Source organism: Solanum tuberosum, unplaced genomic scaffold (assembly GCF_000226075.1).
Source record: "Solanum tuberosum cultivar DM 1-3 516 R44 unplaced genomic scaffold, SolTub_3.0 scf00106, whole genome shotgun sequence".
In the NCBI taxonomy this organism is placed as follows: domain Eukaryota; kingdom Viridiplantae; phylum Streptophyta; class Magnoliopsida; order Solanales; family Solanaceae; genus Solanum; species Solanum tuberosum.
This window is the reverse complement of record NW_006239032.1, coordinates 826,941-844,792: the sequence shown is the minus strand read 5'-3', so window position 1 is coordinate 844,792 and position 17,852 is coordinate 826,941. Positions and strand designations below refer to the sequence as shown.

The following is a 17,852-nucleotide window of genomic DNA, read 5'->3' as shown; positions in this document are numbered from 1 at the left end:
TAAGAGGCCTCGAATTTGGAGACGTATTTTTAATGAAAAAATGCAATGATCTGGGAATTTTATTTAGTGCCACACCTTACCACAAATTGATACCACTTTGTATCAATTTAGGGGTTGTTAGGACCCGTCAAACTTAAAGTATATAGTAATAATTAGAAAGATGACAGAGAAAGTTTGACTGGGTTCTTATAAAAATAAGGGAACAGATAAAATAGCGCAGTATTCCATTAAAAAAATTCTGATTTTATGACCAATTGGTTGTATTCTCAGTTCTCCAGCTATATATATATGTCCAAGTCCAACCACCCCGTCTCCTTCACGTGATTTTTCTTGGGAATTGCATCAAACAAAACAAACAACAAGTAGCCTAGATTTGCTTCTTACAGATAACCATGGCTGAAACTCATGAAACAGTTTTCAAGTCAGTACAAGAACTAGCAAATGACAATCAAGTTCCAGAAAAGTATATTCATACACAAGGGTCAATCAATAGCTCTTCTCCTCTGCTGGATGTGCCAGTGGTTGACCTTAGCCTTCTCACATCGCCTGCCAGACAACAAGAGCTCAACAAACTTCAATCAGGCCTCGAGTTTTGTGGCTGCATCCAGGTTTGATTTTTATAATCTTGAAAATGGTCTTTTTTTTTTACTTGGCTTGTGATTGACAGAGAGATTTGGGGGTGGTATGGTCAAGGGTGAGGTTTGGGGGAATTGAGTGGGTGGGAAGGAAATAATAAACTTGAAATGCCACTTATACAACTTGTTTTCCCTGCTTCCATTAGAAAAGTCATTTCCCTTTTCCCTAATTAGAAAAGTCATTTTTCTCATTTTTAACTTGTTTTCCTAGAGAAATTTGACCAACCAAAGATAGGAAAATTGGAAACACACCCTACATGTAAGAATGAGGGGCCCATGTAGATTTTTGGCTATGGGTAACTTCCAATACGAACTACAGATATGTACTCATAATGAAATCAATAACTTAACACCAACGGATGTCGTACAATGGTGGGGTTGCTCCTCCCTTGACTATAGGTCTCGAGTTAGAGCTCTGGATAGGGAAAAATCCTTGGTAGAGGACACTTCCCTCCGAATAGAGTCCTATGCAGCGCGAATTTGGATTAGTCGGGATGCAGTGTGGGTAATTGATAGAAATAAAAAATATTAAAATACATTATTAGATATGAACCAATAATTTCAGGTATCACAAATTGAAATCCCACCAAATCTAAGAATAGTAAAAGAAATGGATATGAACACAAATCTTTATGCTCTCTGAACTCTTGGTCGCAGTGGCAGAGCTAGGACTGTAAGGTTGTGGGTGTTGTCTTAGTTTAAGAGCGGCAGAGTCTTCAAAATATATTTTTTAAAAGACATTAAAAGTGAGTTGGATTTTAAGGTTGTGGGTGCTCTCTTAGTTTAAGAGTGCGGAGTCTTCAAAATATATTTAGAATAAAACGTATTAAAAGTGAGATTTGAACTCAGGCTTAAGAGTGACGGGAGTCTTCAAAATATATTTGTTAAATTAGGTCTTGGACCTAACTCACACCCCAAAAGCTAGCTCAAAGGGAGAAGGATTGCCCAAGCCTTATAAGGAGTCCACCCATCTCATTAACCATCGATGTGAGACTTTTGCCATTCTTTAACATCTCACCTCACGCCCAGTGCTTAGCATCTGGTGCGTGGGCAATTTTGATTTTGGGGGCCCCAACATCGGGTGAGACGGGCCCTGCTCTGATACCATGTTAAATTAGGTCTTGGACCTAACTCACACCCCAAAAGCTAGCTCAAAGGGAGGAGGATTGCCCAAGCCTTATAAGGAGTCCACCCATCTCATTAACCACCGATGTGAGACTTTTGTCATTCTTTAACAATATTTAAAATAAAACGTATTAAAAGTGAAATTTGAACTCAGGCCGAGCAACACTAAGACAACCTTAAGCACCCACCAAGAGCCATTAGACCAATCAAACCATTTGTTCATTGGGTGCTCTATATTAATTTTATACAAATTCTTCTTAATGTCTAGATAGATATATGCTCGAGCACCCGGAGGACTCTTTATGGGTCTGGCCCTGCCTGGTTGCAATATCCGTTTAACAAATGAATTATGATATTGGAAATTCAGGTCATAAATCACGGACTAGTTGATTCATTTCTTGACAAAGTGCATGAAATTAGCAAACAGTTCTTTGCTCTTCCAGCTGAAGAGAAGCTTAAATATGCCAGAACAGTTGATGACATTTATGGATACGGAAACGATTCAGTTCTTTCAGATAAGCAAAAGCTTGATTGGACTGACAGATTGTATCTAAATGTGTTCCCTGAAGATATAAGAAACCTCAAATTGTGGCCCCAAAAACCTGAATGTTTCAGGTACATCTTCTCTGCTTTTACTCCGAAATGAACAAGTTAAGATGCACAGAGCTAACAAAATTACTATTTGGTGGCAGGGAAGTTCTTGAGGAATATATCAAGAATATGAAGTTGTTGAGTGAGTCCCTCCTAAAGGCCATGGCAGCATCATTGAACTTGGAGGAGAACTGCTTTCTGGACCAGTGTGGAGAACGCGGAGATATGATTGCAAGATTCAACTTCTATCCTCCGTGTCCAACACCTGAGGTTGTACTCGGAGTCAAACCACATGCTGATGCATCGGCCATTACCATCCTGTTGCAAGACAAAGAAGTTGAGGGGCTTCAGGTTCTCAAAGATGATCAATGGTTCAGAGTGCCTATTGTCCCATATGGTCTACTCGTTAATGTTGGAGATCAAGTTGAGGTAAGAAAGAGTATACTAAATCATGCCGAAGAGCTTCAAATGTGTTGGATTTATTTAATTGATTCAAAATTTAATGTGTCTTTTGGTTGGACACAATTCTTTTATGAAAAGATGCATTCAATCTTTTTAGGACACATCTGAAAAGATGTATCCAGTTGTTATAAGGACTCATCTCTTCAGTGAAAGGTATGATTTCAACATTATTTGGCTCTTTATGATTTCAACTCCTTCAAACGTCCTTTGTCCTTCATGAGTTCCCCAGAACTCTATTTGAGTGTACATTAGATGATGGTTCGTTGTATTTTAGAAGTAGGACGTTACTGTACTATTTGCACTCAGGTAGCAAGGGAAATCTATTCTGAGATCAACCTTCCATAGCGTGCCTCGGAATGATTTTTCTTATTCAAGACTCTCTCCTTTTATGATTAATTGTTGCAACTTGAACTGGTTGTTGATTAAATATTCTTCCTTAGCGTTGCCATCTCTAATATTTTCCAACAAAATGTTGTACAACATGTAGAGTTCTTAGGATTGTTGTTCTTTGCAGATAATGAGCAATGGTATCTTTAAGAGCCCCGTGCACAGGGTGGTGACGAATGCAGAACGAGAAAGAAACACCCTTGCTGTTTTCATTATGCCAGATGTAACTGTTGGGATTGGACCAGTGGAGAAGCTTATCAATGAGGAAAGGCCAAGAGCGTATAAGGACGTTAAGAATTATGTTGAACTCTTCTTCCAAAGCTATCAGCACGGGAAAAGACCAATCGAAACAGCAATGATATGCCAAGAACAAGATTAGCTGCCAACAAATCTTGCTTTTCCATCAAACCCCCGCTGACAGTATGTTTGTCCTTCTTTTTTCTCTATTTGTATTTTTACTAGTCGTTGTTACCTGTGCTGTACACGAGCTCAACATGCTTTGAGAAATGCAAGCTCTTGAATAGGGGTTTGATCTGGAACCTATTGTTATTCATTTACAAAATATACCACATTCACAATATTTCCAAACAGGATGAACTGAAAGTTGCTTTGCGACAGAACAGAATACTTCTGTATGGCTTTCAATATATTAATATTATACATGTTCAATTTTATACAAGTTTAAGTGCTTATTTCTGCAAAACGGGACAAGGGTCAAAAATACCCCCCAACTTTATTTTATTGGTTGACTAAACCCTTACCGTTAAAAAGAAGTTAGTTTTACCCCTGCCGTCTACAAACTCATCATATGTACCCTCCAAATTAACGATTTGCCCCAAATCAATCTCAAATTCTCAATTTCGACCCGAATTACCCATTTAAAACTCATTTAGAATGAAATTCTTTTCTAATCTGATCCGACCCATATAAAACCCACCACCATTATAAACAAAATTTAATTTAATTTTCAATTTTCTCAATCTTGTTGAGTCCACCAAAACTAAAAAGAATGGATTTCTCCCTTGTCATTGAATTTGTTGTAGTGTTACTCATTCTGTAAATATTTTCAAAGCCATTGTTAAAAGCTTCTAAGGGTACTAGTTTTTGAATTGGAGCCTGAAACTTGAAGAACCAACCATGGAAACTTCATAGCCATTAATGGAGCTTGGAGCTTGAGTTTGAATTTCGGATTTTACAAGCGAGTTCCAACTTCGAAAAATCAATAATTTCAACTTCTTCCCCAAAATACCCAAATCGAAAACATCACACCCATTTCTTCACACTGAAATCACAGATCTGAATTTGTGTAATTAGATAATTCCCACCCAAAATTGCAGCAGCATGAACTTTTTAGTTTCTTTCTTGTTGTTGTTTTCTGGTGGAATTCGACCGCCTAGTACTGCCTTTTCGCCGTCGTGTGCGGCGGATTTGAAGAACTAGTGAATATATCTATACAAGTGACTTTTGGGGAAGAAGGTTATTGGATTATTTCAATAGCAATATTGTTCTTATTTTTGTGTATGAACATAAGGCTGGCATGTCTTCTTCCTCTGCTTTTGCTCCTAACATTGCTTCTTAAAAGCTCATTAATGGCTGGAAATTTATTTGTTCATTAGGAATTGAAATGGGTTTTGGTGAATTCATTACTTTTTTTTTTATACATTTGGTATGTAAGATCAGATTAAATGGGTTATGGGTCGGATTTAATTGATAATTTGTTTTTAAAGGGATAATTCGGGTCGAAGTTGAGAATTTGGAATTGATTTGGGGAAATCGTTAATTTGGAGGGTACATATGATGAGTTTGTAGACGGCAGGGGTAAAACTAACCTCGTTTTAACGGTAAGGGTTTAGTCAACCAATAAAACAAAGTTGAGGGGTATTTTTGACCCTTTTCCCCTGCAAAACTAAAGTTGCAGGGCAAAAATGTGAAGTGAGACCAAGTTAAGGATGTCATGTAGGACGTGTGTGTCTATTTGTTCAACTTTATATAAGTTTGAGTATCTACTTGTGCACACCCAAAGTTGGAGGGCATAAATGTGTAATGAGACCAAGTTAAATGACATATTTACATATTATGCCAAAAAACAATGAAGCATAAGAGCTTATCTCCTTCATTTTTGTTTGTTGTGGTCAGAGTTGTTATATTCAGGATTTGAAGTTTGTAGGCTCCACCAATATATCTCAAATTGAAAAAATAAATAATAGGAACACACAAAATAAATATGTGGTGATCAAATTCATCCCTGGACCAAGAAGGCAGCAAACTTAAAAGGTTCTTATCTGTTATTGTACCAACAACACATAATCAAGTCATTTTTCTTATTTATTTACTCAATTTTTCAATACAAATACATGATGCGTACAAAAATTATTAGATTTTCGGTAACACACTTTTTAATAAACTGATGAGTGATGTGGGCCTTTTCTTTTTTCCTCTCCCCACAAAAGGTGATATTAATACTACTGGTACTTTATACTATCAGTTTAGAGGAATTAAAAAAAATAAAAAATGTTTGAGGGTTTTCTTATGTATTATCCACCACAATTTCTATAAAATAAACACACCGACAGAATAGAGCAGCACTCCATTGAAAAATCCAATTTTATGACCAATTGGCTGTTTTGTATAGAAGGATCCATTTGACTTTGACCATACAAATTATTCATTTTTATTACAATAATTTTTTACTTTATTTGAAAAAGCATCATAAATTTTTTAAATTCAACTGAAAGTTGCATTTTAAATTTAGAAAACAGTTTATAACTTGTTTTCTAATTCATTTTTATTTTAAAAATTATATTTAACATTATTCGAAATATTCTTTATAAAAAATATAATTAAACAAACCTTTTATTTTGAAATAATGTTTATGCTCAAATTTACTTAAATATAATTTTAAAAGCAGAAATACATAAAAAAAAATAGTTTAGCTAAAAAATATCCCTACTGTCCCATATAAGATCATTTTGAACTAAACTATTAGCAGATGACAAAAATTAATTGAACTTACAACTCTAGCGTGAAAAACATTTTCACAGTTTCTTTCTTACCATTAAACCATCAATCAATTTTGTTAGAGTTCACAAGTTAATATACATATATATTTAATTAAATTTTTAATATAAATACAGAGTCTAACCAAAAGATACTGAATTTGTCTTAGTCCACAAATCCCACCTAGCTTTGGATATATCATATATTGAGAAACGAAGTAAAGGATAAGATGTACAACTAGCTAACATTTGCCTCTTACAAAAATAAAAACCATGGCTGAAACTCAACAAGAAATAGTTTTCAAGTCAGTACTAGAACTAGCAAATAATAATCAAGTTCCAGAAAAGTATATTTATGCACAAGGATCAATCAATACCTCTCCTCCCCTGCTGGCTGTGCCACAAGTTGATCTTAGCCTTCTCACATCCCCTAACAGACAACAAGAGCTCAACAAACTTCTATCAGGTCTCAAGTCTTGTGGCTGCATCCATGTCTGTTTTTTCTAATCTTAGAAATGGTCTTTCTTTTTTTAATTATTTCCCCCGTTCCATTTTATATGAGCTAGTTTGACTTGACATGAATTTTTAGAAATAAAGACTTTTGAAATTTGTGGTCTAAAATAAGTGATAGATATTTGTGTAGCCATAAATCATTTCATTAAAGGTAAAATTGACATTTTAAACTTAAATTGTTATTTAATATAAAAATATCTCATTCTTTTTGAAACAAAATAAAAAGTAAAGTGAGTCATATAAACTGAAACACATAGGCCATACTTGGTTTGTGATGGAAGAAAGTTAAGTAAGGAAAATCATAATAGCTTACATAGCTGAATTTTCAACTTATTGGTTCTAAAGATTTATTTTACCTTGTAATCTCCTCCCGGTTTTCCCTTCTCCATGATCTAGAAGAGAGGGAGGTATTCACTCGAACACCCGGTAAAGAATTCCACGAATAACTAAATAAACTTGTGAATGAAAATATGGAAAACCAAATTATGTTTACTAGATTTGTTGGTGAAGAGCACTATTAAAGAGAATCAACTACATTAGAAGAATGAGGGGCCAATCTAGCTTTTTGGCTACGGGTTCATCATATATACGTAAAAAAATAATATACGAGGTGTTCACAAGACGCTTTTTGGACGCTTACCTAGCCAATGCTTAGATTCGGCTCTTTAGTTCACTCCAACATTCCCCATTTGTTCGAGGGACCAAGCTCCTTGCTCCGCCACTGTTTTTTGGTTCACTCCAACATTCCCCACTCAGAGGCGTATCCAGAATATCGAAGGGAGGAGTGCACTATTACGAAAAGATGCATCAAAGATATAAATTTAATCGATTTGATCTTTACGTTCTTAACACTGAATCATTAAATTTTAAAAATAATAGGTCCAACATATATAATACTACTAGTTTTAAATTTTAATATATACATTTGATTTAATTATATAAAAAATTTACTGTGCTAATTTTTTTTAGGAATTTCCAATGTTACACACTTGAAAATTTTGAAAGATTAAAACAAAAAAATAAAAGAAAATTGATCGAAACGCCAAAAGTGTTACTGATAACCACTTGGAGGGTGTTACTAACAAAAATAAGATAGATATAAGATTTAAATTTCTACCTTTAATTAGAGAGATGCACCCGATCATCATCGTATTATTATATGCTACTTTTACATGGGTTCACACCCAGAGGCGGACCACCCTCAAGGGTGTGGGTGCACGTGCACCCATTCACTTCAATTTTTTGTGTGTATATACACGTATATTATGAAATAAGGAATATATAACTCAATGTGCAACCGGAAACACATAAATTGAGTTGGTGTAGTGGTCAAATACCTGGTCGTTAGTAATCTTAGCAACTCGCTGGTCGCGAGTTCGACTGTTCTTTTGTCAATTTTAATTTTTTTCTCCAAAAAAGGCCTAATAAAAAAACCTCAAGCGAGATTCGAACTAGCAATCTCAGTGTGTACACTAAGGGTCAAGACCATCAAATCATAGAGTGAATTATGTTAGATTTTTTTAATTTATATTTATATATGCACTCGATTTTATACTTGTTTGACAATATTTTTCGATGAAGTGTCGTTGCTTCACTAACTCACACTCGACTTCAATAGTACCCCCGGCGTCTTTCAATCCTGAGTTTGCCTCTATTCACACCTCTATATTTAAATAATTTTATAAAAAAATATAATGCTACTATATATAATCTAGAGAGGAGAACCCACAGAACCCCCTCTAGATACGCACCCCACTTGTTCGAGGGTTGCTGAGCGGTTATACTAAAATCTCAATAAAAATTAGATACAGATCCATAATTTTAACATTACTATAAGTTCAATACTAATAATCTTTAAAGTTAAATTTAGGCATAATACATAAAGAGCACACTCAAACTTGGTCTCAATTGACAAGTAAATACTCAAATTTTGATTATGCACATCTAGACACTTCAACTCGTCTCTACTGTAGTTGAACACTCTAACTTACAAAATGATTATCTAGACAACTTCAAATTTTATGTGTCACATCAGCATCGACATTCATGAGACAATGGGAATGAGTTAGAAGGTTTAATTACCCGTTGATTCTATGTTGAAGTATCTAGATGTACGCTCTCAAAGTAACAAAGGTCAAGTTTAAGCGTTTTTTTTTCTGTAATGTGTTATATTTTTAGTGTTAGCTCCGCTTCAGCTAAGAACAGTAAAAGAAAAAGGGTATCACAAGGGGATGAACACAAATCTATATGCTCTCTGCACTCTTGTTTACAATATATCAGTCTAACATATGATATTGGAAGTTCAGGTCATAAATCATGGAATAGAAGATTCATTTCTTGACAAAGTGCGCGAAATTAGCAAACAGTTTTTTGCTCTTCCAACTGAAGAGAAGCTTAAATATGCCAGAACAGTTAATCAAACAGAAGGATATGGAAATGATAAAGTTCTTACAGATAATCAAAGGCTGGATTGGTCCGATAGATTGTATCTAAATGTGTTCCCTGAAGATATAAGAAAACTCCAATTCTGGCCCCAAAAACCTGAATGTTTTAGGTACATCCTCTGCTTTTACTCCGAAATGAACAAGTTAGACATACACAGGGCTAACAAATTACTACTTGGCACTTGACAGGGAAGTTTTTGAAAAATATATCAAGGATATGAAGTTGTTGAGTGAGTCCCTCCTAAAGGCCATGGCAGCGTCATTGAACGTAGAGGAGAACTGCTTTCTGGACCAGTGTGGAGAACGCGGAAACATGATTGCAAGATTCAACTTCTATCCTCCGTGTCCAAGGCCTGATGTTGTACTCGGAGTCAAACAACATGCTGATTCATCGGCTATTACCATCCTGTTGCAAGACAAAGAAGTTGAAGGGCTTCAAGTTCTCAAAGATGATCAGTGGTTCAGAGTGCCTGTTGTCCCGTATGGTTTACTCATTAATGTTGGAGATCAAGTTGAGGTAAGAAAGAGTAAACTAAATCATGCTGAATGGCTTCAAATGTGTTGGATTTGTTTTTGAGTGATTCAAAATTTATTGTGTCTTTTAGTTAGACACAATTCTTTTATGAAGAGACGTATCCAGCCTTTTTAGGACACATCTTTTCATTGCAAGGTATGATTGCTGGGGAATCTTATTAGCTCAGTTGGTTGACTATGTGATCTTTCACATTGTTGGTGACAGTGCGATTCTCCACCTTGTAATACCCTCCCCTATTTCCCCTCTCTTACCCCCATTTAGGCATAATATATAAATATGACCATTAACTTGACATCAACTGACAACTATGACCTTTAATTGACTTTGAATGTGCACAAGTAGACAATTAAACTTTTATAAAATTAAACAAATGGACACATTTGTCCTACATGGCACCCTACATGGAAATTTTGTGTCCTATGTGGCGTTCTACGTGTATTATGCCATGTTTGGACACGTGAGCGTACTTGTTCAATTTTATACAAGTTTAAGTGTCTACTTGTGCACATTCAAAGTTTGAGGGCATAGTTGTCCGCTGAAGCCAAGTTAAAAGTTATGAAAGGTATGATCACTCTGTACTTGAGATCAACATTATTTGGCTCTTTATGATTTCATCTCCTTCAAACGTCTATTGTCCTTTTTCCCAAATTCTATAAAAGCAATCAAGAGATATAAGAGTTCGCGGGACTTCTATTTAAGTGTGCATTATATGATTTCCTGAGTGGTTCGTTGTATTTTAGGAGTAGGATGTCATTTTGCTATTTGCACTCTGGTGGCAACGGAAGTCTATTCTGAAATCAGTGCCTCGAACCTGATTTTCCTATCCAAAGTTCTCTTTCTTCTTTTACCATTAATCGTGTCAACTTGAATTGGTTGTTGATTAAATGTTCTTCTTTAGCGTTACCATCTATAATTATTTTCCAACAAAATGTTGTACAACAAGTAAAATTTTCAGAAAAATGTTGTTCCTTGCAGATAATGAGCAATGGCATCTTTAAGAGCCCCGTGCACAGGGTGTTGACGAATGCAGAACGAGAAAGAAACACCCTTGCTATTTTCATTATGCCAGATGTAGATGTTGGGATTGGACCAGTAGAGAAGCTTATCAATGAGGAAAGGCCGAGAGCGTACAAGGACATTAACAACTATGTTGCACTCTTCTTCCAAAGCTATCAGCAGGGGAAAAGACCAATAGAAGCAGCAAAGATAAGCCAAGAACTTCATTAGCTGCCAACAAAAAGCTCCATTTCTTGCTTTTCTATCCAACCCATGTTGACGTCGTATGTTGGTTCCTTCTTCCTCTATTTGTATTTTTACTAGTTGTGGTTGCTTGTGATGTGTACGAGCCCAACACTAAGATCTGGACATGCTCTAAGAAATGCAAGCTCTTGAATATGAGCAAGACAACGGTTTGATCTAGAACCTATTGTTATTCATTTACAAAATATACTAAATGCACAATATGTATCAAAGATAGGAGTAAGGTGTGCGTACACCCCAACCTCCCTAGACCTCACTTGTGAGACTACACTGGGTATATTGTTGTTGTTATTGCACAATATTACGAAACAGGATGAACTGAAAGTTGCTTTGGCGAAAGAACTGAATACTTTTCTAACTAGAAGAAGGAAGAAACAATAACTGCTAACGCACATACATGAACAGTTCATTTCTTCGAGTCTTTGTTAATGATTCAAATGGAACAAAAGTGAAGATTGCTGCGTCCAAACAATCTAAGAAGTGTAGTTAAATAACCAAAAACAGAATGGACAAATTTCTACTGATATTTACTTTTTGATGACCGGGATGTTCGGATCAGCTTTCACACACCTCAACTAATTTCACAGTATACTTGTTATCTTCTACCAACAACATGTATTAGGTAACTCTGTCTACCCAGACTCATATGAGGTAAAGATAGGTCATGAGTAGAAGGGTCTAGGTGACAAACTGAGTCAAGCATAAAACATTCCGCCTTACTTCTAATAAAAGTTAAGCTATTGTTGATTAAGTTCTAAAATGAAAAAGTTATCGAGAAGAACTATTGTTGTCCTTGAATTATTTTTTATTAAATATAATCCTAGTAGTGTTTTTTCAACTATGACATTGTTACTCTGATTTGATCTTTTTTCACTTCTTTAAATAAGCACACTGCTTATAGAAAATTTTGTCAATAAAGAGTGGTGAGTAATTAACAACTCCATAGTACATAAATATATTCCTTTATTTCCTTTTGAATTTTCTCTTTTAATTTAATTTATCGTTTATAATTTTCTTTATTGGAATTGGTTGGGAGAGAGGAGGATGATTAGGTTAATCTTAGCTTTGAAACAATGTAATATAATGTCTTCCATATAGCAAACATTAAATAATACAGAAACCAATTAACTCAATATTGGTTGGTATATTACCTATTATCCTCTAAACAAGTTATGCAATATTATGATTACTTCTCCTACATACGCAAAATATAAAAACAAAAAATCGAATTTCTCTCTCAATTTTTCCCCCTTTTTTTCCCCCAATCTTTACTACCCCATAAAATTCATCCAAATTTGGTGAAATAACTCCTCCTTGGGAGAGTGGTAGGGGTGGGGTCAAAGAGTTTGGTTTATTTATTTTAGGTCAGTTAAAAATATATATATAAATAAACTTGTTAAATTATGTATAAGAATTACGGGTTATTTATTTTAATAAGTAAAGATAACTTGATGATGTAGATTTTTTTTTCTATATTAATAGTGTATATAACTTAATACCATACGAGAATAACATTCCTTACGTTATTGTATTTCAAATAACTAACTACTATCTCCATTTCGTATACTCAAAATAGTTATATCAAAAAATACTTGTGATTTTTGACAAATAAGAGAGTTGATTCCTTTTAATTATTTTTTTACTCCTTATGCTAATAAACATGAGAGGAGAATAATAAAATGGAAAACAAGAGCAAAGTAACAAAATTGGGATTAAAAAATAAGAATAATTTGTTTTAATTTATTATTTTTTCAAGAGTGTGCAAAATATAAATGTGACAACCAAAGAAAAAGGAAGAACTAATATGTTTCTTTTTTTTTTCTTTTTATTCTGAAAATAGCTATAATACTCTCAAAATTTTACTAAAGGAAAGTTTCAGATTCAAATCTCTCTTTTGATTCATTTTTAAAAAAATCTTGTTATTAATTCTAGAAGCAAAAAAAAAGAATAAAAAGGGGGAAAGTTTTATAGGACCAACAGAGAGAATAAACCACCTTACTTTAGGTGCTTCTTCTTTTCTTTCAATTTCCCTTTTTGTTTTGTTTTGTTTATTTTCACATCTTTTTTTTTCATTTCAGAAATGGTTTATTAAATGTCATCCTTCCACCTATTGGATAAAAAATATCCTTAACATATAAAAATGGTTCAAAAATATCTTCCTTCCACCTATTGGGTCAAAAATACCCTTAACCTATTAGAAATAGTTCAAATTTACCCTCCTTTTACCTAAAAATATGATTATCAACTAATAAATACTATTTAATATGCCCGCATTTTGTGTGATCTTAATATATTTTAATAATAAATATAATATTTTTATAATATTAAAACATTCTTAAAAATTCTTTTTAGCCTTCAAATTTAAATAAATTAAAACTCAATTTTAAATTTATTTTTCTTCTATTTTTTCATTATCTAACAATTTTAGTCTTTTAAAATTACTGAGATTTTTGTATCAATTATGTTAAGTGATACTGTATATACACTCAGAAAAAAATTGAACAATAATTATCTTACTATGGGCATATACATAATGAAATTCCTCTTTCTCCGTGACTAAGACAATATTTTTATACAACATACATTCAGGTTAATTCACACGTTAATTCATATATTTTATTTAGAGAAAATACATATATTAGGTAAGGAAAATATTTAGACAAACAAGCAAGAATTTTAAAAAAAAATACGAATCAAAAGAAAACTAAATAATTGTCAACGTACAGTAAAAAAATAATTGACATGTATAATTAGAATTAGGAAATATTTTTGAGTCATTTCTATTATGTTAATGGATTTTTTTTTATCTAATAGGTATATGGAAGAGCAAATTTGAACCATTCTAATAGATTAAGGGCATTTTTTATCTAATGGGTGGATTGAAGGCATTTTTGACCCAATAGGTGAAAGAAAGGGCAAGTTTGATCTAATAGGTGTGGAAGGAGGATATTTTTGAACGATTTCTAATACGTTAAGAGGACATTTTTAACCTTTTCCCTTTAATATAATATGCTGAAAATAGATTTTTTTTTTGTTTTTTTTAACAAAGTTACTGCACTTTGCCCAAGTATCATAAAGTCAGTAAATATTTTTTTTTAACCGAGTCATGCACTAAGTAGGTGTTTGGATATAGGTTAAGTTGAGATTAGGAAAAAATAGTTTTCGAAGTTGAAGTTGAGAAATGATATTTTAGAAATTGAAATTATATGTTAACAAACAATTTTCCAAATATGAATAAAATCTCATTTTAAAAAAACTTACCAAAAAATCAATCCACCAAACAATTTTTTTTTTTTAAAATAAAGGGAAATGTTTAAATACCTTTCAAAATTGTTTTTTGTCACTTACTTTTTTGACAGCGACATTAAAAGTTAGTGGAAGTTAATTGAAGAGCTTAACTAATTTTGTTGCATGTGGGGACATAACGAAACACAAGAATCATATGGATTTTGACAGTCATTAGATATTATGTAATCAAATCGAAAAAATGAATTAATTAATTAATTTTCTCACACCTTTAACTTTTGATTTCTCACTTGGTGTTTGAGTAACTTGGATTTATGCATGTTCAGTCACTTTAGGAGTAAAAACATTCCCAGTTAAAACGACTCCATACTCCACTTGTTATAAGAGCTCCTGACTATAGACATTAAAGTCAGCTTGTCTAAGAATGTAAATTATGTGGTGGATACGATAACAAATATAAGCCTTCTACATCAGTCAAGAAGTATCATTTTAGAATTTTCCGTTCATCGTATCGACCAATTCAGACCCCGTGCTTATCACCAATGGAAGTTAAGATAAAACATGCTTTCATTCCAAATGTACTAATTAAAGATGAAAGAATACCTACCATACCCGCCTTCCACCCCCTCACAGGAAAATAGCTTAACTTGCAAAATCATATAGTGGTCCACAGAGTTTGTACTTTATGTAACATGCAAGAAATAATTGGGGGAAGAATTACGTACCTAATGAAAGTTTGTTGCTACATTTTTTACTATTTTATTTTATTGAATTTGAATGAAGGTTTGTTATTATGATTATTACCTTAGAGAGGGACCCCAATATCCATGTCATCACCAACTAAAGAAAAAACGACTCAGCAGCAAATTTTAATTAAATTTTAAAGGACCTTTTCACCTATATATACAACAAGCCTAAAAAACATCTATCACAATTCACAACTGAAAAGAAAAACCAATATTTCTTAATATTAGTAAAAAAGAGAAACAAAAAAAATGGAATCTTGGCTTCGTATTTTGTTCTTGTTTGCATGCCTCTTTCCAGCTTTCGTTGAATGCCGGATTCGACGTTACAACTTTAATGTAAGTATTATTTAAAAAAAACGTTATCAGTATAATTTAACTTGTTATAGTAACTAATATACGATAAGATGGTTGGTTTAACACAGGTGATGATGAAGACTACGACTCGGCTATGTTCTAGCAAGCCCATTGCCACTGTTAATGGCAAATTCCCAGGACCAACAATCTATGCTAGGGAAGGTGACAATGTGCTCGTCAATGTTGTTAACCATGTCAAATATAATGTCTCTATCCATTGGTAAGTAATTATATACAAATATTCTTACATAACTACTATAGTTTAATCAATTATAGCAATGTTAGTCACAATTTTTATCACCAAGTAATGTTTATTGCATATATTTACCGCGATGACAATAATGTCACACCTATGATTTGAGCATGTGATCTAAAGTAATTTTTGAACCACCTTTATTATTGCACTAGAATTTTTCAGTATGTCAAGGTAGATTCAATTGAACCCTTAAGTGACGTGATTGTATAAGTATTTCTGATACACTAATTGGTTCATTCTTTTTACACAATGTTTTCATGATTTGGTGTGTGATAGGCATGGTGTGAGACAACTTAGAACAGGTTGGTCAGATGGACCAGCATATATCACACAATGTCCAATTCAGCCAGGTCAAAATTATGTGTACAACTTTACCATCACTGGTCAAAGGGGTACACTCTTTTGGCATGCTCATATTCTATGGCTAAGGGCCACTATGCATGGTGCCATTGTCATTTTGCCTAAACTTGGTGTGCCATATCCATTTCCAAAACCTGACCATGAAGCTGTTGTTGTTCTAGGTAAAACATAAATTACTCCACAATCCACATGAACACTTTGTTACAAAAATGAGATTAAATTAATTATTTTGATGGTTTAATGCAGCTGAATGGTGGAAATCTGATACTGAAGCTGTGATTAATCAAGCCATTAAGTCAGGATTAGCCCCTAATGTTTCTGATGCTCACACAATTAATGGTCATCCTGGAGCCATTTCAAATTGTCCATCCCAAGGTAATACATATAACTAGTCTATACACTGACCGAGGGGCGTAGCTATGTTATAGTCAAGGTGTCCAATTAAGTAAAATGATACACGAAGTGATTAAATAACATATTCTGGACACATTTGATAGAACAAGGTGTTGTAGCCCAGTGATTTTAGACGCCTTGAAAGAGCCTTTAGGTGCTCACGTGATATAGTAACTTTTGATTTTTGAATATGCAGGTGGATACACATTGAGTGTTGATCCTGGAAAATCCTATATGTTACGAGTAATCAACGCTGCACTCAATGAAGAACTCTTCTTCAAAATTGCAGGTCATAAAATGACTGTGGTCGAAGTAGACGCTACCTATGTTAAACCCTTTAAAACAGACACAATTATAATTGCACCAGGCCAAACCACAAATGTAATTGTCACAGCTAATAAAGGTTCAGGGAAATACATGGTTGCTGCATCTCCCTTCATGGACGCACCTATTGCAGTCGATAACGTGACTGCAACAGCCACGTTACATTATTCGGGCACTCTCGCTAGTTCTATTACTACTCTGACTAACACTCCGCCTAAAAACGCAACCCCTGTAGCTAACAATTTTATTGACTCTCTTCGGAGCCTTAACTCGAAAAAATACCCTGCTAAAGTACCAAAAAAGGTCGATCATTCGTTGTTTTTCACTGTGGGGTTAGGAGTAAACCCCTGTTCTAGTTGTAAACAGGGGAATGGAAGCAGAGTTGTTGCTAGTATAAACAATGTTACGTTTGTCATGCCAACAGTAGCTATTTTACAAGCACATTTCTTTGGCATCAAAGGAGTTTATACGACTGATTTTCCTCAAAATCCGCCTTTTAAATTCAACTATACGGGGACACCACCAACAAATTTGGCTACGATGAGTGGGACTAAGGTTTATCTATTGCCTTATAACGCGACAGTTCAACTAGTTTTGCAGGATACTGGAATTATATCCCCTGAAAATCATCCAATCCATTTGCACGGGTTCAATTTCTTTGCCGTTGGTAAAGGGATAGGAAATTTTAATCCAAAAACAGATCCTAACAATTTTAATCTTATTGATCCTGTTGAGAGGAATACAATTGGAGTGCCTTCAGGAGGATGGGTAGCTATAAGATTCCGCGCTGACAATCCAGGTATGTACTATAGAAAAAATGAAAGTAACTACTTGTTACATTTAGTTAAATTGTACCAATAGTACAACTTTTTTTTATACTGTCAGTGTATATAACTTAAATTAACGAGACATCTTATGAAATTGCAGGAGTTTGGTTTATGCATTGCCATTTAGAGATTCACACGACGTGGGGATTGAAGATGGCGTTCCTCGTAGATAATGGCAAAGGTCCTAATGAGTCACTTTTGCCCCCTCCAAAGGATCTTCCAAAATGCTAAAATTTTGAACGTAGGAACACGGCAAAGGCTGAAAGTGAAGAAAAAAGAGTTTATTAGCAATTATGTGTCTTCATTCAACACTTCATTCGAGTAGTTTTTTTCTTTGTCAAATTGTTTGTATTCATTTCTTGAGTGAAACTGGAAAAGTTTTGCTCAAGCAAATTTGA

The 17,852-nt window shown here is 34.0% G+C and overlaps 3 protein-coding genes and 1 long non-coding RNA gene across 4 annotated transcripts; 3 read left to right on the top strand and 1 right to left on the bottom strand.

Annotated features, from left to right (window-relative positions):
* The first annotated feature begins 1 nt into the window (after position 1).
* On the top strand, positions 2-3,815 carry LOC102588798 (codeine O-demethylase-like). The gene is made up of 4 exons (XM_006349409.2): positions 2-608; positions 2,128-2,375; positions 2,453-2,780; positions 3,328-3,815. Exons 1-4 carry the CDS (start codon positions 393-395, stop codon positions 3,577-3,579), a joined length of 1,044 nt encoding a protein of 347 aa, XP_006349471.1. The 5' UTR covers positions 2-392; the 3' UTR covers positions 3,580-3,815.
* Positions 3,636-11,255, bottom strand: LOC107060966 (uncharacterized). The gene is made up of 2 exons (XR_001473670.1): positions 11,112-11,255; positions 3,636-3,740 (listed from the first exon to the last, which is right to left on the bottom strand). It is a non-coding gene; the product is annotated as an uncharacterized lncRNA (long non-coding RNA).
* Positions 6,400-11,105, top strand: LOC102589123 (codeine O-demethylase-like). Its single transcript, XM_006349410.2, has 4 exons — positions 6,400-6,688; positions 9,016-9,263; positions 9,343-9,670; positions 10,664-11,105. Exons 1-4 carry the CDS (start codon positions 6,470-6,472, stop codon positions 10,913-10,915), a joined length of 1,047 nt encoding a protein of 348 aa, XP_006349472.2. The 5' UTR covers positions 6,400-6,469; the 3' UTR covers positions 10,916-11,105.
* A 3,892-nt stretch (positions 11,256-15,147) lies between the features above and the next one.
* LOC102588474 (laccase-4-like) lies at positions 15,148-17,687 on the top strand. The gene is made up of 6 exons (XM_006349408.2): positions 15,148-15,276; positions 15,363-15,514; positions 15,827-16,071; positions 16,157-16,285; positions 16,500-17,426; positions 17,555-17,687. Exons 1-6 carry the CDS (start codon positions 15,190-15,192, stop codon positions 17,683-17,685), a joined length of 1,671 nt encoding a protein of 556 aa, XP_006349470.1. The 5' UTR covers positions 15,148-15,189; the 3' UTR covers positions 17,686-17,687.
* Positions 17,688-17,852: the final 165 nt, after the last annotated feature.

Excerpts from the sequence above, each read along its gene's own strand:
- LOC102588798 (XM_006349409.2), top strand. The coding sequence starts at position 393 with ATGGCTGAAACTCATGAAACAGTTTTCAAGTCAGTACAAGAACTAGCA. Across the intron at positions 2,376-2,452 it reads CAAAAACCTGAATGTTTCAG|GGAAGTTCTTGAGGAATATA; the intron begins GTACATCTTCTC and ends ATTTGGTGGCAG. Across the intron at positions 2,781-3,327 it reads ATGTTGGAGATCAAGTTGAG|ATAATGAGCAATGGTATCTT; the intron begins GTAAGAAAGAGT and ends TGTTCTTTGCAG.
- LOC102589123 (XM_006349410.2), top strand. The coding sequence starts at position 6,470 with ATGGCTGAAACTCAACAAGAAATAGTTTTCAAGTCAGTACTAGAACTA. Across the intron at positions 9,264-9,342 it reads CAAAAACCTGAATGTTTTAG|GGAAGTTTTTGAAAAATATA; the intron begins GTACATCCTCTG and ends GGCACTTGACAG. Across the intron at positions 9,671-10,663 it reads ATGTTGGAGATCAAGTTGAG|ATAATGAGCAATGGCATCTT; the intron begins GTAAGAAAGAGT and ends TGTTCCTTGCAG.
- LOC102588474 (XM_006349408.2), top strand. The coding sequence starts at position 15,190 with ATGGAATCTTGGCTTCGTATTTTGTTCTTGTTTGCATGCCTCTTTCCA. Across the intron at positions 15,277-15,362 it reads TTCGACGTTACAACTTTAAT|GTGATGATGAAGACTACGAC; the intron begins GTAAGTATTATT and ends GGTTTAACACAG. Across the intron at positions 16,286-16,499 it reads TTCAAATTGTCCATCCCAAG|GTGGATACACATTGAGTGTT; the intron begins GTAATACATATA and ends TTGAATATGCAG.